The sequence below is a fragment of the Chiloscyllium plagiosum genome, unplaced genomic scaffold, assembly GCF_037043375.1.
Source record: "Chiloscyllium plagiosum isolate Xiang-an unplaced genomic scaffold, Cpla_swu_hap1 HiC_scaffold_53X, whole genome shotgun sequence".
In the NCBI taxonomy this organism is placed as follows: Eukaryota; Metazoa; Chordata; class Chondrichthyes; order Orectolobiformes; family Hemiscylliidae; genus Chiloscyllium; species Chiloscyllium plagiosum.
In genome coordinates, this window is record NW_028270191.1 from 17,928,958 (window position 1) to 17,952,799 (window position 23,842).

At 40.2% G+C, this 23,842-nt stretch overlaps 1 protein-coding gene across 9 annotated transcripts in view; it reads left to right on the top strand.

Moving 5' to 3' along the window:
* ikzf4 (IKAROS family zinc finger 4) overlaps positions 1 to 23,842 on the top strand; it is a 267,594-nt gene that overhangs the window by 123,972 nt on the left and 119,780 nt on the right. For 7 of the 9 annotated variants that reach the window (XM_087985435.1, XM_087985438.1, XM_087985439.1 and 4 more), the window contains one exon: positions 17,895 to 17,949. In XM_087985435.1, coding sequence (XP_087841561.1) covers positions 17,910 to 17,949 — 40 coding nt within the window. In that variant the 5' untranslated portion in view covers positions 17,895 to 17,909. Of the gene's footprint in view, positions 1 to 1,511; positions 3,016 to 11,150; positions 12,932 to 17,894; positions 17,950 to 23,842 lie in introns of those variants that run through there. The other 2 variants (XM_043681863.2, XM_043681862.2) reach the window with 2 other exon arrangements.

Consider the following 23,842-nt stretch of genomic DNA (forward strand, 5'->3'; position numbering starts at 1 on the left):
CTTCCCACCTATCCGCTCCACCCTCCCCTCTGACCTATCACCTTCATCCACACCTCCATCCACCTATTGCACTCTTAGCTACCTTCTCCCCAGCCCCACCCTCCTCCCATTTATCTCTCCACCCCGGAGGCTCCCTGTCTCATTCCTGATGAAGGGCTTTTGCCCAAAATGTTCTTTTTCCTGCTCCTCGGATGCTGTCTGACCTGCTGTGCTTTTCCAGCACCACTCTATCTTGACTCTGATCTCCAGCATCTGCAGTCCTTACTTTTCACCTAATAGCTCAGGCCCAATGAATTGAATGGCTTCCCGCAGTAATTTGAGATAAAAATAGTTAATTAAATAATTGTTAAACATTTATTGACTATGAGAATTGGAAAATATAACTGTGGTCATTACTCGGTTGAAGATGGATTTACTTGCTGTTCACTAGAAAACAGTAAATTTGGAAAAAGTCAGCTCCAGGCTTTTAAGAGGAGTTTGTTTTTAGCCCCTGAATGGTATGACAGACAAATGTGAAGAGAAATTTTAGGATCTGTACTTCAATTGCCTAGCAAGTGTCTGAACGTTTTTTTTTGCCACTGATTTGGGATCTGTTACCAGTTAGAATCGCTCTTACTCAATTAGTTTTAAAGAAACTTAAAAAGAAAACCAGGTGAAGAGAGGTCTCTAAAGCATTTTCTGAGAATTGGAGAAAGTTCCTGAAATCGGTATCTTTTGATTTCCTCACCAACTCTGAAAGTTGAACTGTTAAGTCAAACCAAAGACGTAGGTCTAACTGACCTTCCACCTAAACTGAGGGTCTTCCAAGCCACTTTATCTCATCGACAAGAAACTGAAGGAGCTGAGAGACATCAGCTCATTCTATCCTTTTAGTCATACACTCTTCACAGGGATTTCTTTTGTTTCCCTTTTTTTCCCATCCTCTAATATGTCTGCAGAGTTGTCTGTGTCTGCATGTATGTGAGAGAAATTAAGGGGATTTGGTTTAAGTCTGCATAGTAGCTTAGTTAGTAATTAGGTCACTATTTATTTTAAAAATGTTTGTTCTTAATGAAGTAGTTATTATTGAGTATGTTGAAATCTTGAAGTCTATTTTTGTTTGATATAATGATGAAGAGAAACATTGACTATTCTGGTGAATAAATGAAATATCTACACTTTTGGTATAGCTTGTGGAGTAGTGAAGCTTGATTACCAGCACACTCTTCCCATCAGAGTTATAACTATATTTCCGAATGTAATTGAGCTTGACTGTCTGAAAATTCCCGTGGAAATTATATCCTCCTCCTTCCTCTTTGCTGTCTGAATTGCCACTTACCATACACATTGTAGGCCAGATTTCATTGAACCTAACACACCATTAAATGTGAAAACTCCGGTCGTGTGCTTGCAATGTTATTTTCTTTAGCTATCAAATATTTTCATTGCACTCTTTCACAGCCACCCCACTCCAAAACATTACACAGAAATGCATTCCAGGATGGTAGAGTGGACTCTGTTTGATGAGGGATAATGGTCATTTATGCTTCCACTGTTAAGACTGTATTTTGGTAGACCTGGATGCTTATTTATTCTGAAAGCACTTTCCTGCTAAGTGCTGCAAATGGAAGCTAACATCACTACTGGAAGCAAGATCAATTTAAGAAAGCAGGTGTGGATTTTTCAGTTAAAAGTGTAGACTGATGGTGTGTAGGGTCTTGAGTATTGGTTTTCTAAGTCGATCCTAAAATACCTAGCTGACTCCTGTTTCTTGTTTCTTTCTATCTGATTTCAGTGTACTTGTGCTGGAATTGTAGACACTGGTAAAACTGGCTCCACAAGTTGATCAGTGGTGAGCAGAAACTGGGTTTGACAGCATGGATGCCAGACGACTGTTCACAGACATCAGGCTTTCAGAATCTGATATGAGAACACCCATATGAAAGCCTGTTATTCCCTCCTGTTATGTTGCTCATGGGAGTGTCCATGTTTTAGTTCTGCCTGTTCTGACGATGGTGTGCCATTCCACCAGTCACAGTAGCAGCAGCCTTCCAGTGTCCTGCTAAGTGGCCATTAATTCTTGTAGGCTCCCAAACTGTGTCTTGGAGTCACATTTAACGTCCACGTGTTTGCACTTTTAACAGGGTTCACTGCACAGCAATTGAATTGAATTGAAACAAGAAATCTGGATGAACCCCCCCCCCTCCCCCATCTATCACCACACCCCCTCCAGGTGGGGCACGTAGAGGAGAATTTTGCTCTGCCCTTGCTCAGCATGAATTGAGGACTGAACCTGTGATCTTTTTGTTCTTTTTAATTCTGTCTTGAATTGGGCGCTTTATTTTTTAATCACCTAAGTTAATGATGGAATTCAATAGGGATTTAAGATTTTGAACTGTGTGCAAATGCATGCTTTTACTAGTTAACATTGTTCTTGGGTCCTGCTGCCTGTCAGAGATTTAACAGACTATTCTTTTTAATTTGTTTTCCTGAGAAAATGTATTCAGTCTTAACTGATTCTCATTTTTGCTGTTGGTAGTAGATTTACCTGAGCCATGATCAAGGTTCAACTGTTGACCTAACTGTTCGCCTTCAAAATAATTTTTAATTGTGAAAATGACGTTGTAGATCTTTTAATTTTCTTTTTAGAGCTTTGGCACTGCTGCTTCTCAACAGTTCTTGGGGGAAAAGAAAGTATATTCTTAAAATCTGCGTACAGTGTTAAGTTAGATTTATGAGTCTCAATGTACTAAGATTTTTATTTAACTGATGAAGAATCTGTGTTTTTCATTTTTAGTTTCATTGATGGTGGTTCTTTCAACTGTTATGCTCCTCGCTCTGGATTTCATTTCTAAACTGTCTGTCATTTCTAAAGATTCTTTTAAAGCTTTTTATTTGAGTGATTTCACCACTTTTTACTTATCTTAATGTTTTTCTCTTTCCTCACCCTCCCATTTCCTATTTTTTTTGTAAGTGCCCACCTCTTGTAAAGAGCTCCTGAAATGATGTTTACTCTGCACAGAACTCAGTATAAATGTAAGTTTTTTTTTATGCTCTTAAAAATAAATGTCTGTGCTACGAAACCCCTGAAAAGTAGGTTTGCAACTTCAGTAGACGGCGATGAGAATGGGCAAATAAGTACAGTGCTATGGCAACTTTACAAATATTCAGACTTTGTGATGATTATTTTTGCAGTCATTTGTTCTTTGTAGTCCACTTAGATATACAACATTTTGGCATATGTTGGAAACAGAGCATTTTACAAAAAAAATTGTTCACCTTGTGTCTGAGAATTAACTGAGGGACAACTGACTGGCACTTTTACAGGTACAATTTAATCAAGGACTTACTTGGAGATTTCAGTGAGTAAGTACTCGTGAAATAGTGCCAAAGGTATATCGCATTGTATTGTAGCTGGCATAATGAGGCTTGTTCTTCTGAATATGCAAAAGTGCATTAATTTAATGTGGTTCGGAAAACATACAAGGGCATTTACAATTTAAGTACTTCTGTATGTTAGAATTGGACTGCATGTATATGAAGTAGATATGTCCATTGTGTCTTCACTGCCCGCTGGAGTAGTGCCAAATGATTGGAGAGTGGCAAATGTTATTCCCTTGTTCAGGAAAGGGAATAGGGATAATCCTAGGAATTATAGACCAGTCAGTCTTACGTCTGTGGTGGGCAACTTATTGGAGAGTATTCTGAGAGACAGGAATTATGATTACTTGGAAAACCATAGTTTGATAGTCATGCCTCACAAGCCTCATTGAATTCTTTGAGGATGTGACAAAACACATTGAAGAAGGTAGAGTAGTGGATGTGGTGGACATGGATTTTAGCAAGGCATTTGATAAGTTTCTCCATGGTAGGCTCATTCAGAAATTAAGGAGGCATGGGATACAGGGAAATGTGGCTGTCTGGATACAGAATTGGCTGGCCCATAGAAGACCGAGGGTGATATTAGATGGAAAGTATTCAGCCTGGAGCTTGGTGACCAGTGGTGTTCCGCAGGAATATGTTCTGGGATCTCTGCTCTTGGTGATTTTTATAAATGACTTGGATTAGGAAGTGGAAGGGTGAGTTAGTAAGTTTGCTGATGACATAAAGATTGATGGAGTGGTGGATAGCATGGAGGGTTGTTGCAACCTACGACGGGACATTGACAGGATGCAGAGCTGAGCTGATGAGTGGCAGATGGAGTTCACCTTGGGAAAAGTCTGAAGTTGCAAACCCATTTTTTCAGGGGTTTTGGAAGGTTGAATTTGAATGCAGATCACAGGGTTAAAGGCAGGATTCTTGGCAGTGTGGAAGAACAGAGGGATCTTGGGGGTCCATGTCCACAGATCTCTCAAAGTTGCCACCCAAGCTGATAGGGTTGTTAAGAAGGCATATGGTGTGTTGGCTTTCATTAGCAGTGGTATTACGTTTAAGAGCTGTGAGGTTAGAGTGCAACTCTCAAACCACACTTGAAATATTGTGTTCAGTTCTGGTTGCCTCATTATAGGAAGGATGTAGAAGCTTTAAAGAGGGTGCAGAGGAGATTTACTGGGACGCTGCCTGAACTAGAGGGCATGTCTAATGAAAAAAGTTTGAGGGAGCTTAAGGTCATTCTCATTGGAGTGAAGAAGAGTGAGAGGCGGCTTGACAGAGGTGTGCAAGATGATAAGAAGCATAGATAGAGTGAATAGTCAGAGACTTTTTCCCATGGCAGAAATGTCTATCAAGAGGGGGCATAATGTAAGTGATTGGAGGAAGATTTAGGGGAGATGTCAGAGGTCGGCTCTTTACACAGAGTGATGGGTGCGTGGAATGCACTGCTGTCGGTGGTGGTAGAGCCAGATATGTTAGGGACACTTAAGCAACTCTTGGATAGGCATATGGAAGACAGTGGAATGAAGGATATGTAGGTTAGTTTGACCTTAGGGTAGGATAAAAGGTCAGCACAACATCAAGGGCTGAAGGGCCTGTACTGTGCTGTACTCTTCTATGTTCAATGTGACAGTGCCTTAACTGCCGTAAATTTCTGTTGGCTTCTGCAAAAAGTGATAGTGATTTATGTCATTATTGCGAAATGTTTTTTTTTTACAACGCTGTCATTTTAGAGTTTTGTTGTTTATCTGGTATTCTCTACAGAACAAATTCAAACTTTAAATGATCAACAATAGACTTTGCATGGAACTTCCCCAGTCAGAACTTGGTGGCGTGCAGCAACCATGGTGTGGTGAAGCTGACATTTAAACTGTGTCAACCAAAAAGCTGCAGATTTGAAGATTGAATATCTTTTTGTGGCTTTCAAAAGAGAAATTGCTTACTCTGTGAAATGCACAAGAACTTTTCTGAAGTTAGATTTTTTTATCTATAAATTATAGAAAGGAGCCACCGGTGATTGTTTAATATATTTCCAGCCCTCCATTATAAACGGTCAGAAGATGTGCAGTTCCATCCTACAAGTGACTCTACCCTAGCTGGCTTACCAAGTTAAAGTTGGATTGTTCTAGATTTTGTAGTTGCCATGTTTTTCACTGTAAAAAGTTACCCAAGGGGCACAATAATTCTCATCACTTCAATCTGAGTACTATTGAACAGGATGAATATGGAAAATTTCGATTATAACTATAACAGAATTTCTATACCAATAAATAACAAACTTTTCTTTTCCAGTTTTTCAAATAAGTGCATTAAAAATTTGCAAATATTATGCAAGAGCTGTGATGTAAATACCATTTTTGCTAATTTAGCTCCTTCACTGCCTCTCTGATATATTGGCAGATAGGTTGGGGCATTAGTGAAAACCTGGATTTTGGCAAGGTTAAACAGAAATATTGCATCTGTTTAAGGAAATGTCAGGACCCGATATGTACACTCAAATCACACACAAATCGGTAGTAAAGTTGTTAAAATATATAAAAGGCAATGTAAAGAAATGAATAATACAATTCATTTATTAAAGCTAAATAAGGATGACAGGACAAGTGTTGTATCAGTGTTGCAATGTGTGTGTGTGTGTTTCTGGATACCATTGTGATCTAGGATCTAGGGCAAGCACATTTGCAGTAAGTGTTGAAGTTGAGCTGCTTCGGTTCAAATTGATAAGCTGGAAGCTGAACTGCAGACTGTGTGAAACATCAAGAAGGGGAAAAGTTACCCTTTTGTTTTTGTACTCTGAGATAGTCATAATATTTCAGATAGGATCTTCTGATTTGGAGAAAGTGAGGACTGCAGATGCTGGAGATCAGAGCTTAAAAATGTGTTGCTGGAAAAGCGCAGCAGGTCAGGCAGCATCAAAGGAACAGGAGAATCGACATTTCAGGAAGGGCTTCTGCCCGAAACGTCGATTCTCCTGTTCTTTGATGCTGACCTGCTGCGCTTTTCCAGCAACACATTTTTAAGCTCTTCTGATTTAGTCACTGATCAGGGGCAGGTGGATGTAGGTAAGGGGACTCATGGGCAGGAGTATAGGAGTGTCAGCCTTTGCAGTTGTCTAATAGGTTTGAGGTTCTCAACAGGTTTAGTTGAGAAAAGAGTCTGAGGGTGGATGAGCAAACTGACTTTGGCACTGTGATACAGGAAGCTATTCAAATGGGTGGAACAACAAGGAATATATAGTAAGGAGGATTGACATCATTTTCTGCAGCAAAAAGTAAGATTTCAGACAATTCTGGCTATCCAGTGTCAGTGTACGAGACATCTGCTCAGCACTGGAAAGTAACTTGCAGTGGAGGGGGGGACCAATACAGTGGTAATCGTCTGTGTAGGTACCAACAACAAACGAGGAACTGGGAAAGAGCTTCTATTTAGAGAATATGAGGGGCTAGACACTAGAAGCAGAACCTCAATGGTTATTTCCTGAGTTGTGTGCAAATTGACACAAGGTACAAGAAAATTAGAGAGGTGAATACATGGTTCAAAGACTGGCAGGAGAAGTGCTTCTGGTTTGTGGACCACTGGCATCAACACTGGAGAAAATGGGACTGTATCTTTGTGATAATCAGTACCTGAGCCATGCTGAGTTCAGTATTCTTTGGAACCCTTTCACTTGGGAAGCGCAGGAGAGTTTTAAATTTAAGAGTGGGAGTAGGGATTAAATTTGGAAAGATGCGATCTATCAAAGAGTAGAGACAGAGTAAGACAGGAAAAGAGTAATATGGGAAATGAGGGTCCGAATGGCAGGGAGGGGCAGACAGAAGGAATACGAGCAAGACTAGATTTTACAAAGCTAAGAGCTCTGTATCTGAATTTGGAGCATTCATTAAGTCAACAAATAGTGCACATTTGAAGTAAACAAATACACTGTCATTTACAGACCATAAAAAAGACACAGCTGTAGGATGCAAAGGTTTGGGCCCTGAATATTGAGGGATCTATGACATTCAAGAATGGGAAACTTGGTAAAGGAGGAGGAGTAACACTGTTAATAACATAACATAAGAACTAGGTGTAGGCCATCTGGCCCCTCGAGCCTGCTCTGCCATTCAATAGGATTATGGCTGATCTTTTTATGGCCTCAAAATCCACTTACCTGCCCTCTCACCAGAATTCTTAATTCCTTTACTGTTCAAAAAAATTATCTATTTTGGCTTTGAAAATATTTACTGAGTAAGCCTCAACCACTTCACTGGGCAGGGAATTCCATAGATTCACAACCCTCAGGGTGAAGAGGTTCCTTCTCAATTCGGTCCTAAATCTGCTGCCTTGTCCTAGTTTCACCCACCAGTGGAAACATCCTCTCTACTTCTAACTTATCTATTCCATTTATAATTTTATATGTTTCTACAAGATTCCCCCCACAGTCTTCTAAATTCTAATGAATATAATCCCAGTCTGCTCCGCCTCTCCTCATAAACCAACCCCCTCAACTCTGGAATGAACCTCCTGTGCACCCCCTCCAGTGCCAGTATGTCCTTTCTCAAGTGGAGACCAAGACTGCACGCAATACTCCAGATGTGGCCTCACCAGCATCCTATATAGCTGCAATATAACCTCCCTGCTTTTAAATTCAATTCCTTTAGCAATGAAGGACAAAATTCCACTTGCCTTCTTAATTACCTGTTGCACCTTCAGACCAACCTTCTGTGATTCATGCACAAGGGGGAACATCCAGGTCCCTCTGCACAGTAGCATGCTGCAATTTTTTTTATCATTCAAGTAATAGTCCTTTTTGCTGTCATTTCTACCGAAATGGATGACTTCACATTTATTAAAATTGTACTCCATCTGCCGGACCTTTGCGCACTCACTTAAACTATTTATGTCTCTTTGCAAAGTTTCACAGTCCTCTGCACACTTTGCTCTACCACTCATCTTGGTGTCGTCTGCAAACTTTGACACACTACACATGGTCCCCAACTCGAAATCATCTATGTAAATTATGAATCAAGAATGGCATTTATGCAACAGTTAGAGGTGACCTTGGTTCGAGCAATTAGTATGTAAAAGTGGTTGAGGTCAAGATGAGGAATAGGGGCAAGAAGTCACAAGCCAGAAAGGTCTACAGATCCTTTAAGATTAACCACAACTTACCAAGAAGTACAATTGGGTGCTGGTTAGATGTGTAGTTTAGGTGGATTAGCTATGCTAAATTGCCCATAGTGTCCAGGGATTTGCAAGCGAGGTGGACTAGCTGTGGGAAATGCAAGGTTACAGGGATAAGGTAGGGGGATAGATCTTGGAGGGGTGCTCTCCAAAAGATCAGTGTGGACTCAATGCGCCGAATGACCTGCTTCCACATTGTGTGGATTCTTTGATTGTGATAAAGTGACAGCAATAATCATGGGTGACTTTAATCTACATGTAAACTAGAAAATTCACATTAGCAGTAGTCACCTGAATGTGTTCATCGAATGCTTTTGAGAGTTTCTTAAAGCAAGTAATATTAGATTTGGTATTGTTTAATGTGATGGGATGAATTAATGATCTCAGAGCGAATGTATCCCCAAAGTAGGAGTGACCACAATTTAATTCAATTTTACATCCAGTTTGGGTCTAGAATAAGTACTTTAAATTTGAATAAAGGAAATTATGTTGGCATGAAAGTTGAGCTAGCTGATATGAACTTGCATACCAAGCTAGAGAGGGATTCTGTGGCAAACATTTAAGAGTTTATTTCAAATTACTTGGAATAGGTATGTTCTGACTATAAAGACAAGTTCTAAAGGGAAGACGCACTATCCGTAGTTAGCTAAAGAATTTGAGGAGAGCATCAAACTTGAAAAATCATATAATTGCAAAAAGGTGAGACCACATTTGGAGTATTGTGCACAGTCTTGGGCCCCATAACTCAAGAAGGATGAACTGGTCCTGGAGGGTGTTCAGAGGAGGTTCAAGAGAATGGTTCCAGGAATGAAAAGTTTAATGTATGAGGAATGTTTGAGAAGCAGGGTCTATACTTGATGGAGTTTAGAAGGATGAGGGGGGATCCAATTGAAACATACAGAATGGCCTGGACAGAGTAGATGTTGGGAAGGTGTTTCCATTGGTAGGAGAGACTAGGACCTGAGGGCACAGCCTTAGAGTAAAGAGAAGACCTTTTGGAACGGTGATAAAGAGCCAGAGAGTGGTGAATCTATGGAATTCATTGCCACAGAAGGCTGTGGAGGCCAGGTCATTGAGTATATTTAAGACTGAGATGGGTTCTTTATTGTCAAGGGGGACAAAGCAGGAGAATGGGGATGAGAAACTTATCAACCATGATTGAATGACTGAGCAGACTCAATGGGCTGAATGGCCTAATTTCTGCTCCTATGTCTTATAGTCCTATGGTGAGTGGCAGGTCAGATGATTGTTCAGAATATAAAGAACAACTGAGAATGACCAAAACGTTAATCAGGAGAAAGACATTAGAGTATAAGAGGGCGATAGCTCAGCATACAAGAACAGCAAGAGTTTCACAGGTATTTAAAAAGGAAAAAAGTAGGTAAAGTGCAAGTTGATCTTTTGGATTGAGCAATGTGGAGATATTAGTAGATAATAAGGAAATGGCAGATCAAATGAACAATATTTTATTTTTGTCTTCACCGTAAAGAATGCAAAAACATTCTGGTAATAGCTGTCAATCAGGAGGAGGAAGAGAAATATTAACTTGGTGAAATTACAATCACAACAGAAACCGCTCTAACCAACTGGCAGAACTGTGGGTTGACAAGTCTCCAGATCCAGGATGGACACCATCCTAAGGTTTTAAATGAAGTTGCTCATGAGATAGAAGATGCGTTGGCATTAATTTTCTAGCATTCAGGAAAGATTCCATCAGATTGGAATATAACAAATATAATATGACACCTCTGTTCAGTCAGGATGGAGGCAGTAACGGGAAACTATAGGCCAGTTAGTTTGAAGTCTGCCATTGGGAAATTGTTCGAAACATTGATTAAAGAGATTACAGCTTCGCACTTAAAAAGAAAGTTCTAGGTAATTGAGAAAGATCAGCATGGTTTTGTCAAAGGGAAATGATGTTCAACAATGTATTGGAGCATTTTGAGGAGGAGCATACACTGTGGACAAAAGGGAGTCTGTAGATGTACTCTACTTCGTTTTCTAGAAGGCATTTGATAAGGTACTGCAACAAAGACTATTTTGAGAAAATTAAGGCTTGTGGTGTGCAGGGTAAGATATCAGCATGTATAGAAGATTGGCTGGCTGTTTTTTTTTAAAAAGGTATGCATAAAGTCATGCAGGGATCTGTGTTGGGGCCTTAACATTTTACAATTTAGATCAATGACTTAGATGAGGGAGCTGCAGCTAAATTTGCAGATGGCACTAGGTAGGGAGGAATACATCTTGTGAAGATATAAGGAGGTTGCAGACAGATTTTGATTTAATTTATTATTGTCACATGTACCCAGTACAGTGAAAAGTTTTGTTTTGTATGCAGTATAGGTAGATCATAACATACAAATATCAGAGGGTGATTGAACAGAATAAGGAAATCAAAGTTACGACTGCAAAGAAGGTGTATAAAAAGCAAGATCAACATTTAGGTTTGAAATTTGAGAGATCCATTTAGGAGTTTAATAACAGCAGGGAGGAAGCTGTTTTTGAAACTGTTGGTACATGTGTCTAAGCTTTTGCATCTTCTGCTTGACTGAAGAGGTTGGAAGAGATTATAACTGGGGTGGGAGGGGTTTTTGATGTTGGCTGTCTTTCCAAGGCAGAAGTTGAGATGGAGTCAGTGGATGGAAGGTTGGTTTGCATGATGGTCTGGGCTTTATTCACAACTTTCTGCAGTTTCTTATAGTTCTGGGCAGAGCAGTTGCCGTACCAAGCTGTGATCCATCCAGATAGAATGCTTTCTGTAAACGTTGGTGAGAGTCCTTATGGATTGTTGATGATCGTCACTCCTCAGAACTTGGTGCTCTCGACCATCTCTACCTCGGCTCCATTGATGTAGACACGGGTGTGCCCTCCTCCTCGCTTCCTAAAATCTTTGGTCAGCTCTTTAGTTTTGCTGACATTGAGGGAGACATTGTTACCTTTACATCATGCCATCAAGCACTTTATTTCTTTCCTGTACTCTGTCTCATCATTGTTTGATATCTGGCCTACAATGGTGATGTTGTCAACAAACTTGTAGATGGAGATTGGACGAAATTTTGTCCAGAGTCATGTGTGTACCGGGAGTACAGTAAAGGGGGCTGAGTACGCATCCTTGGAAGGTGCTGGTGTTGAGGGTTGTTGTGGAGGAGGTGCTGTTGCCTATCTTCACTCTGTGGTCTGTAGAGAGGAAGTTGAGGATCCAGTAGCAGAGGGTAGAGGTGCATTTGAGTTGGCAAAAATCTTAACAGGTGAAGTAAAATGTTGTAACGTGTGATACTATTTATGGGCAGAAGAATTAAAAAAGCAGAGTCTTACTTAAACTGAGAATGACTGCAGAATTCAGAGGTGCAGAGGGATTGAGGGAATCTAGTGCATTAGTTATAATGTTAGTATGCAGGTATAGTACTTAATCAAGATGATTAATGGGACACTATCCTTAATTATGAGAAGAATAGAACATAAGTAAAGATGTTCATGCTCCGTTCATACATGGGGCTAACAGCCCCTACAACCCACCCTCCCATCCAGGCACCTTCCCCTGCCACCGCAGGAACTGTAAAACCTGTGCCCACACCACCTCCCTCACCTCTATCCAAGGCCCTAAAGGAGCCTTCCACATTCTTCAAAGTTTTACCTGCACATCCACTAATATCATTTATTGTATCCGTTGCTCCCGATGTGGTCTCCTCTACATTGGGGAGATTGGGCGCCTCCTAGCAGAGTGCTTTAGGGAACATCTCCGGGACACCTGCACCAATCAACCAAACCGCCCCGTGGCCCAACATTTCAACTCCTCCTCCCACTCTGCCGAGGACATGGAGGTCCTGGGCCTCCTTCACCGCCGCTCCCTCACCACCAGACGCCTGGAGGAAGAACGCCTCATCTTCTGCCTCGGAACACTTCAACCCCAGGGCATCGATGTGGACTTCAACAGTTTCCTCATTTCCCCTTCCCCCACCTCACCCTAGTTCCAAACTTCCAGCTCAGCACTGTCCCCATGACTTGTCCAGACTTGTCCTACCTGCCTATCTCCTTTTCCACCTATCCACTCCACCCTCTCCTCCCTGACCTATCACCTTCATCCCCTCCCCCACTCACCTATTGTACTCTATGCTACTTTCTCCCACCCCCACCTTCCTCTAGCTTATCTCTCCACGCTTCAGGCTCTCTGCCTTTATTCCTGATGAAGGGCTTTTGCCCGAAACGTCGATTTCGAAGCTCCTTGGATGCTGCCTGAACTGCTGTGCTCTTCCAGCACCACCAATCCAGCTTCGACATATTGTCTGGCTAACACAAATTGTTACAGTTAACCTGAGAATGTAACTTCTTTTTAAAAAAAAACTTTTGTGATTTACACATGAAAGAAGTGAAACTACCATGGTATTTGAACAGATGAAAGACTCAACGAGCAATCAAGGTATTTTTCAATGTATAATTTCAGTTACATCATACTGTAAACTTTTGCTATAAATTCTGTGTCTTATAATTGTGTCCTCCACAACTACCTGATGAAGGAGCAACGCTCTGAAAGCTGGTGCTTCCAATTAAACCTGTTGGACTATAACCCGGTGTTGTGATTTTTTAACTTTGTACACTCCAGTCCAACACCGGCATCTCCAAATGATGAGCACAGAAACAGACGCCTCAGTCCAACTCGTGTGCGCTGACCAGACATCCCAATCTGACCTAATTCCATTTGCAAGCATTTGACCCATAGCTGTCTAAGTAAACATTACTAGGTACAGCTTTAAAGACATCAGCCTTCAGTATTATAGTGAACATCAAGTCTTCCATTCCTAGATATGTCTGGCATAAGAAGAGTACTGCACACTTACACAGTACACTGAAGGTTATCAATCAAAAACCAACTTGGGCCATATACAAGCAATACCTTGGTAAGAGTAAAACTGCAGAGAATTGAGGTTCATAAGCTTTTTTGTCTCTGTAGCTTTGCATTTCGGGTGAAGGTGGATCATGTGACCTGTTTGCAGTCTGTCTGACAGCCTAAATGCTTTGATTGTCAGACATCAAAGGAAGGCTTACATTATTTGGGGATAAGGTGCAAACATTTATGCTTGGAGAGAATAGCAACAGCACCTGAGTTTGATTTGATTAGATTAGATTAGATTAGATTAGATTAGATTACTTTACAGTGTGGAAACAGGCCCTTCGGCCCAACAAGTCCACACCGACCCGCCGAAGCGTAACCCACCCATACCCCTACATTTACCCCTTACCTAACACTACGGGCAATTTAGCACGGCCAATTCACCTAACCTGCACATCTTTTGGACTGTGGGAGGAAACCGGAGCACCCGGAGGAAACCCACGCAGACACTGGGAGAACGTGCAAACTCCACACAGTCAGTCGCCTGAGGCAGGAATTGAACCCGGGTCTCTGGCGCTGTGAGGCAGCAGTGCTAACCACCGTGCCGCCCACCTGAGTTTGCAATGAGTAGATTCCAAGTCTCCCAAAGTCCCAGCAGGGTGCCATATGTATTGCCTTGTCAACAGTTGTGCTGTGAATCGTCACTGGAAATCATCAGAGGAAATTTTTGAAACTAGTTTACAAACATCCCTACATAATAATCATCATAGATGGATTGCAAAAGTTCTGTGTGATCAGCAGAGAAAAGACTCCTTGATCTTGTGTGCTAACACAGATGGGTTTGGGAGGGAGGCCATCTTTCATGACGAGATGCATTCTGCAGCCTTTTACAGTTTCTGGGAGATGAGCTCAGGTATGAGAATTATTGAAACAAACTTTATTGCTGGTAGTGAATTAAAGAAACATACAAGGCACTTTCCTGAGCATGATGATGGTCATGAGAATGAAAGGAGAATGTTCCTTTCTGTAATTTGAAATATAAGTAGCCTACGAAAAAAAATGAGTCTTTAGTTCAATAGTGCTTTTGGTAATTTATTACAAGAAACCTTTTAAAGAGTGCGCTTCTGAAGTGTTCATCTTTCAGGAGTTAATTGGAAGTTTGAATCCGTTTTTAAACACTATCAGTCTCTACTGAAATTGTAATACTGTGTAATAATTCTAATTATCCCCTACATTGTGGTGGTTGGAACCACAACTGTAAACAATTCAACTTCTCCTTTTTCATATACTGCAAAACAATTATCTAGAGTTTAAGGGAGTGTGGCTAATCACGAGAGTGGTTTCCATGAATTGTATATGATAGTTTGATTATATCTTTTAGGTTTTTAAAAATGTAATGCTGTTCAAAATAATTCATTTATGTAGACTTTTTTTTGAGTCCAGTGTTTTTCTACTAATTGGTGTGGAATGCCAGACTGTAAAGTAGTTTAGATTAGATTAGATTACTTAACTGTGTCAAAACAGGCCCTTCGACCCAACAAGTCCACACCGACCCTCCTCAGAGCAACCCACCCAGACCCATTCCCCTACATTTACCCCTTCACCTAACACTATGGGCAATTTCGCGTGGCCAATTTACCTAACCTGCACCTAACCTAACCTGCACATCACTATCCCCTCAGCACAGTGCACTTGCACAGCTTTCTTCAATCCATTCTTTACAATCTTTCCACTCTGACATTCTGTGCCTCAATCACCACATCAGTCTGTGACATATCTCACATGATGGCATCTTGATCTTAATCTCTTTGCTTTATTGTTAAGTTTCTCTCGCCTTTATCAGCCTCCTTAAATTCTATCAACTTTCCAAACTATTTGAATACTGTCTGGTCTTTACTCACTTTTATGAAGCAATTGGAATGCTTGTATTAATGATCACTGAAATAAAGAGATTATAGCTACATGCGAGGAAAAACTAATGAGTTTGGGAAGAGGAGTGGTTTCAAAACAAAATCATGTTTTGCCAAATTATTGGAGTTCTTTGAATTAGTAACAGGCACTGTGGATTAAAGCAAGCCCGAGGATTGATTCTATTTGGATTTCCAGAAGGTATTTGATAAAATGGTGCCACATTGAAGGTCACATGGAACACAAAAGTGGTGGGGAGAAAAAAGGGAATGATTCAACCTTTTGGTAAGAAGTGCTGTGTCAGTGCCTTGGTTGTGGCATTTGCAGATTGCTTCTGAAGTACATTACCCACTTCTCCCATGTAAGGGCCTGGTGATATTGTGTGATGCTTATGGCCCTAAGAAACAAATTGGAGGACATTTTTTAATAACTAGCACTTTTATTTCTAAATGTTTCTTTGCCCTTTTGAATATTGCTGATTTATTTTTTAATAGCTAAAGCATTTCCAATTTATTGGAGAGCCATATCTTTTATACCAAAGTGCATGCTTTTGTTGTGCCTAGTAATTTCTAACTTGAAAAGCTGTATAGCAAGTGAGTCAGAGAGCAGCCATTGATTACGTCAAAATCTGTTATTGTAGTCCATTTCCTTCATTGCAAAGTCACTTGTTGCATTTGAAGCAAACTATACAGTGCATAGCAAGAAGGTCTAGATAGCTCCATTGTACCACACCGGCAAGGAGACAGTGCACATGATGTCGAGTCCTAGTATCCACCCTGTAAGTACAGAATCTTTCGTTGACAGGTTTTAAATTCTTGGGGAAAAATGTTCTGCTCAGTATACTGTTTTCTGAAAGGTTGACATCACTGACCTTCTAATCAGAGCTTCTACATATTCCATAATTTGATCAAAGTAATTTACTTTGGGTTATTTAGAGATACATCAAAGTTGGTTTTACATATTCTACCAAACAAAACATGATTTTCCCCCAGAATTTTAGTTGAGCAATTATTAATTTGAATTATAATTGTCAGGTAATTCCAATACTGTCAAGAGAATTGCTCTGTTGTTTCAACAGAATTATTGGTTACTATTCACTTCCTTACTGTCACCACGGTTTCCATTTTAAAAACTGATACCTGATGTGAATAAACAAGAGTATTTTTTTAAAAATACTTCATCACTAGTTGAGTTATTTCTCCAATTTTTCCATTGCCTCCAATGAATTAAATACTTTAATTTTAGGGCATAAAAACATCATGAGTGAAAAAGAAAGGTCTGGAAACTTGTGCTCTCTGGGCTATGTGCTAAACTTATCGACTGAGGTACTTCATGCTCAATTTATATATCTGGGATCTGCATCTGATTTCAAATTTTATATCAAATTTAAATTTCACAGTGTTAAATAGCCAAACCTTGACTGATTTTTGTTTTGATAAATAGTTTACATTTGTTTGTAATTCTTAATTTGTTCTTGTATCCACGCAAAACTAAATCTAACCCATGCAGGGTCTGCTTGATGGGTGCTATAAATTTTATATTTTAATCCTTGATCACTTGATGATTGTATAGCTTTGAGCATCAATGCATTTTGGGCATTTGTTATGACAGTTGCTTAAAATAACAATATCATTATGCCTTTCTGCCAGTGTTGTACTGACATTGATGTCCAATCCATAGATGCTTGTAACCCTGTGTTACTTGTTATATAATCCTTAATTTTCTATAATAGATGTTGTTTAGTTGATAGGACCCTCACCTCTTGAGTCAGAAGGTAGTTGGTTCATGTTTTGCTCTAGAGACTCCTTCCTGACATAATGGTGGGTGTACCTACACAACAGAGACTGCAGCATTTTATTTTAAAATGGCAAAATGAGATTCAAAGTAGTTGCATCTGAAGTGAGGAAGTAATTGATTTTGTTTGAGGACAGCTAGCTTTTAAATGTACTAAAGCTGCAGAATATTTTCATTTTAGATGACCACATTTTAACTGTGTGTCTGTAGTTTTATTTTTAATTCATTCATGGGTTGTGTGTGTCACTGGCTGGTCTAGCATTTTGTTACCCATCCCTAGTTACCCTTGAGAATATGATGGTGAGTTAAAGTACAATGTTCCTGGTATTTGCATAAAATGTTTGTGTTGTAGAGGCTTTGAATAGCTGTACACCCTTACTTATACAAGGTATGTACAAATAATTACATTCGCTAGAGGAATGCTTGTTCCTTTTTGTCGGCTGGGTGTTTTTTTCCAATTCCTTTCTTGTATTTGGAGTTTCCATCAGCATGAGCTTAACGAATCAACGCATGTGTCTCTTTAAGGTATATGGATTAGCATAGCCATTGCTCAACAATTAGAGAATACTTGGGATGTCCTTAAATTCTCATGTTGACTCAAAGTGAAAAAGTATGCTGCTGGATTTGTGGATCAAAATTATTTGCCCAAATTTATTTGTGAATCAAATTGCAACATGGCAATAAACTACAATAGCCAAGGGTTCGGCAATATCACTCTTCCTGTAACTCGTTATGGGGTGAGGTTGCCAGATTCTGCAGTTAATGTAAGTGATCTCTCATACATGAAAGTTTGAGACCCCATTGATGTAGGGAATAGATGTATAACATTTGTTCTTTTTTATACTTCTAGCACAGCACTTTGAAAATGGATATAGAAGACTGCAATGGTCGTGGTTACATTTCAGGTAAGGGAAGAGTGTACTTTTAGCATGGAATAATAGAATGGTTGCAACACAGAACGAAGCCATTCAATCCATTTTGTTTGTGCTAGCTCTCAATTCCTTTTTGAACATCCTGCCAAATGGGACAGTCCAGATCCTGTCCGCTTGCTGTGTAATTTAAAAAACAATGCTGTTCCACGCGTTGTTACTACATTTTTTTTCAGCCACCTTAAATTGGAGTCCTCTGGTTCTTGATCCTCTAGCCAATAGGAACAGTTTCTCCCTATCTGCTCTTTCCAGATCCCTCATGGTTTTGAATGCCTCTGTCAAATTTATATTTTAGTTTTCTCAAAAACAGCCCCAAGCTTTCCCATTCAGTCAGAACTAAAGTTCTGCTCCCTGAAACCATTCTCCTGAATGTTTTCTGCACCCCTCTCCAATGCTAGTGTTTTTTGACAATGCTTAGCGTAATAGTTTCATGTATTTGTGCCGATCCTTAGATAAGGCAACATCTTGCTCAGCTCCACGTTCCACCCTCAAGCTCGCATTCACTGTCAAGACTTTTGTATGAACAAGGCCATTTGGTGAAAGATTGCATCCTGTGAAATTGTATTCAGATTGAAGAATCATCTTTGTTATCAGGATTAAGAGGGCAATAAATTTTTTTTCTAGCATTTTGAAATTAAGAATTATCATGTGTTCATGACCATTCTTTCCTTGAGACAAGATTTCATTATCACAATTTTAAAGCATCATTTAAAAACAAGTCAGCAAAGGAACCTTCGAGTTGTTTTCTTATAAACAGTTTGCCTCTTAGTGTATTACAAAGAAGTTCTCAGCTTTCATGAAAAATGTTAAATTTTCTCATTCCCCAACAGTTCTATTCTATAGACCAGAAAGGCTTCAAGTTGTGTGATCCTTTATACTGAGATAACTGATCTCTCGTGCTACACTCTAATTGTGCCACTGGGCGAAAGAGGAGGAAGTTGTACAAGGCTTTTGCTCTTAATTTGCACACAGGGTCCCTACCGTAGGAGGATGCAGGTGGATATTGGGATACGGCCAGTTGTGATGTCGTTCGCACCTAAATAACTTGCTAACACCTCATATCGAGTGTATGAATAATGAATGCATGGACAAAACTATTGACAGTGTGCGTCACTTCAGAAGAGCTGTATTCTGCTTGGTGTTGATGTCTTTGGGAATTGGAAGGAAGTGACAGTAATGGGGGGGGGGGGGAAGGAAGGGATGTAAAATTTCACAGAGACTGCCCACTGATTTTGACTATGTTCTCAAATTCTAAAGAAGGGTCACTGACCCAAATCTTTCTCTACACAGATACTGCCAGACTTGCTGAGATTTTCCAGCAATTTCTGATTTTGTTTCCAAATCTCTGCTGGTGATCCTCTATTGTAGTGGTGAGGAAAGCCAAGGAAGTCATTGCATGTTGATTATCTCCCAAGCTGACTTTTTTTCTTATGAAACAAACCTATGCCTAAGTACTGCTTGATGCATTATTTGGGCTGTGATATTGACAATTTGACTCGCATGCACACATTAATGTAGGGCTTTCCAAATTGTAGGTAATGAACCCTGAGGCAGCAGTGGTTGCTGTGGAGCTGAGCTGAGTGCAACAGTTTTTGTATTTTTAAAATTGTAGGCACGACCGAATTGACCTTGTTTTGTTAGAGCCCTGTTCAAGAGAACTCGAACAGGTAGGCATTCCTTTTTTTTAAACACCCACCCTATTCTCTCCTTGTCTCATTCCCTATCCATTAAAAGGAAGCTTTCGAAAATATTTCCTTCCCTTCAAATGTCTGTCTTTCATTTTGTAACTTAAACAATAGACACTCCATTACATATTCAGTTGCACAAACGCCAAACTATAAATACTTTACATTTAAGTACCAGACATTTCCCATCACAATCTCTTATTGATGTTCTGGGGAAATGGTATCATGTTGAAAACAGTATCACATTGAGATCAACAGCAGATTGTGCTTTGCCCTTGCACTTTCATTTTCAACAGCAGAATCTTATTATTTCTGAAATTTAAATTAGAAGCTAAGTAGTTATTGTTTGGCACAACAATTTTCTTTTTCTCATTTGTCAGTGTTAGCCAACTAATTCTAGCCTCACCCATGACACAGGCAGTCTTACTTTGAGAAAATGTTTTTTTTTAAATGTGAAACACAAGCTTGGTATTTGGGTGGATGCAAAAGATCCCGTGACACTATTTCATAGAGGAACAAGGGAGTTCTCCCTGGTATCCTGACCAATATTTATCTCTCGATCAGCATCCCAAAAAGATAATTGTCTGGTCATTACCACATTGCTGTTTCTTGGAGCTTGCTAACATTTTCTACATTAAGACAGTGACTACACTTCAGAAGTCTTAATGGCTGTAAAACACGTTTTTGAGTAGTCTGGTCAAGAGAAATGCTATGTAAACACACATTCTTTTTCAAAGCAAATAACTTTCATGTACAGTAACACATCTCTTTCTTTCCCAATTTCTTATCATTGTGAGAGCCAATAATTAAATGGCTCCTTGGAAATTTCTGATGTCTCCTTTTACTCGTTCAAGTGTTTAAAATGGACTTCCTTCTTTCAGAGTCAAATAGCTGACTTTTTTATATGTATATTCTAGGGAAATAATTAGTTTCCCTTATTTCGAATATCTAACTATAATGTTTAAAAATATAATCTGTTGCATAATGTTACAAAATTCAGTTTGTAAGTTTGAATAATTCCCTTCTCCAGTCTTTAACTGATTAAAACTTGCAATATCCTATCAGGATAGGCTTGGTACAGGAATATTTACTGAAACTTTTTTTTCAATTGCTTATGTATTGTGACTGGATTTAAAGAACAGCCAGCAAGTTAAAACTAGATAAATAAACTTTACAGAAACTTTCATCCCATTGAATCAGCTCCATATTTGTCATTGGGATTGCTCGCTGATGTGGTTGGCAATGCTGAGTGTTCTCTCACAAGTCCACCATGAGTTTCTTGAAGATTTGAGCTGAAGCTGTATCTTCTTTTCAGGAACAGCAGCAATCTGCAAGAAATTTGCAATCAAGTTAGTATTAGCAGTGGTACTTTCTTAAATATTGGATTTCGAGTTATTCTTTCATCAGAAACTTTAACAGAATCAAAAAATCTACTCTGAGAACATTAACTGCAAATAAGTAGAAACAGGCTTAATAAAATTTAATTTTATATTCTTAAGAATGTGGTCTTGAGAGTTATTTATAACCATAGATATGATAGTCAAATTGGGAACAGCTTGCTTGTGAACTGAAAAAGCAGGTTTACAACATTGTTTGAGAAATAAACACTTGAAAATCTGCCTGTTTTAATTAGCTGTTTCAGTATTTATCATTCACGAATACTACTTATTTGCGACCTTGTTCTGTGGCGACATCCTTGTTTAGGATCCAAGTTTTTTCTGCAATATTATAACTTGAGTGTTAAAATTATGCAGTGCAATTATGCTTTCTCCCTGTATCCCTTGAATCATCTTGATACTCAAGAACCTTCTCTATCTCAGTCTTAAATACCCTGGCCTCCACAGCCCTCTGTGGCAATGAATTCCATAGATTCACCAGACTCTGGCTGAAAAGGTTTCTCCTTATCTGTAGTCTAAAAGGTCTTCCTTCTACTCGAAGGATGTGCCCTCGGGTCCTAGTCCCACCTACTAATGGAAACATCTTCTCAACATCTACTCTGTCCAGGCAGGTCAATATTCTGTATGTTTCAGTTAGGTTCCCCACTTCCTTCTAAACTCCATCGAGTATAGATCCACAGTCCTTCTGTTAAGCTTTTCATTCCTGGGACCATTCTCGTGATCCCCTTTGAACATGCTGCAGGGCCAATACAGATATGGGGCCCAATACAGCGCACAATATTCCAAATGTGTTCTGACCAGAGCATTATAGAGCCTCGGGAGTACATCCCTGCTTTTATATTCATGTCCTCTCAAAATAAATGCCATCATTGCATTTGCCTTCCTAACTACTGACTCAACCTGCAAGTTTACCTTGAGAGAATCCTGGACTAGAACTCCCAAGTCGCTTTGCACTTCAGACTTGTGAATTTTCTCCCCATTTGGAAAATAGTCCATGCCTCTATTCTTCATACCAAAGTGCATGACAGACAACCAAACTTCTATCCAGGTTTGCACCTTGCCTCTGACATCATGGGCCCTTACCTTACTTAGTAGCCCCCTGTGCAGCACCTTGTCAAAGGCCTTCTTGAAGTCCAGGTAGATAACATCCATTGATTCTCCTTGGTCTAACTTGCTCGTCACTTCCTCAAAGAGTTCTAGCAGATTTGTCAGACATGACCTCTCCTTGATGAAATCATGCTGACTTTGCCCTATTTTACCATGCATTTCCAAGTAATCAGAAATCTTATCCTTCACAATGGATTCTAGGATCTTGCCCACAACTGAGGTTGGATAATTAGTTTGTAATTTTCTGTTTCCTGCCTTGCTCCCTTTTTAAATAGGGATGTCATGTTATCGATTTTCCAGTCCTCTGGGACCCTCCCTGATTCTAGCGATTCCTGAAAGATCACCACTGATGCCTCCACTATCTCTTCAGCTATCTCCCATAGAACTGTGGGGTGTAGTCTATCTGGTTCAGGTGATTTATCCACCTTCAGGCCATTCAGTTTTTCTAGCACCTTCTCCTTGGTGATGGCTACTATACTCACCTTTGCCCCCTCACACTCTCTTGAATTTTTGGGATATTACTCGTGTCTTCCACTGTGAAAACTAATGTGAAGTAATTGTTCACTTCCTCAGCCATTTTTCTTGTTCCCCACTACTGTCTCTCCACTGTCATTTTCTTTCCAGCGGCCCAGTGTCCACTTTGCCTGTCTTTTGTCCTTTATGTATCTAACGAAATTCATGCAGTCTTCTTTTATATTACTGGCTAGCTTACCCTCCTCTTTAATCTTCTCCCTTCTTATTTCTTTTTTAGTTGTTGACCTCTGTTGGTCTTTGTAAGCTTCCCAATGCTCTGGTTCTACACTGCCCTTCACCACATTATATGCTTTCTCTTTTGCTTTTATGCTATCCCTGACTTTCCTAGTCAGCCATGATTGCCTAATCCTCCTGTAAATTGCTTCTTTTTCCTCGGGAAGAATCTCTGCTGTGTCTCCTGAATTACTCCCAGAAACTCCTGCCTTTGCTGTTTCACTGTCTTTCCTGCTAGGCTCCTCTCCCAGTCAATTCTACCTAGCTCCTCCCTTATGCCTCTGTAGTGGCCTTTATTCAGCTGCAATACCGTTACCTCCGATTCTATCGTTTCCCTCCCAAATTACAGAGTAAATTTGCTCATGTTATGTTCATTGCCTCCTCAGGGTTCCTTCACCTTAAGCTCCCTTATCATGTCTGTCTCATTACAGATTCTAGAAGAACACAGCAAGCCAGGCAGCACCAGGAGAGGGAGAAGTCGATGCTTCGGGTGTAACCCTTCCTCAGGACTGGGGATGGATGTGGGGGGAGCTGCAGATAAAGGGGGTCGTAGGAGTAGTGTGGTGAAGTGGGGAGGTTGGTCAATAGGAGGAATGGATCCGGTTGGTGGAAGGGAGGGGGTGTGCTCGGAAGGGAGAGGGTGTGCTCGGAAGGGAGTCGGGGGATGGGAAGGGAGGTTATTTGAAATTAGAGAACTCAGTATTGAGTCCTCCAGGCTGTAGGCTGCTCAGGCAGAAGATGAGGTGTCGTTCTACAATTTGCAGTTTGGTTCATTGTGACAATGGAGGAGGCCAAGGATGGTCATGTCGGAAAGGGAGTGGGAAGGGGAATTTAAATGCCGGCGACTGGGAGACCCGGTTGGCCCCTGCGGGCCCGGCTGAGATGCTCGGCGGGCTGTTCCTTAAGTTTACGTTAGTCTCCCCAGTGTAGTGA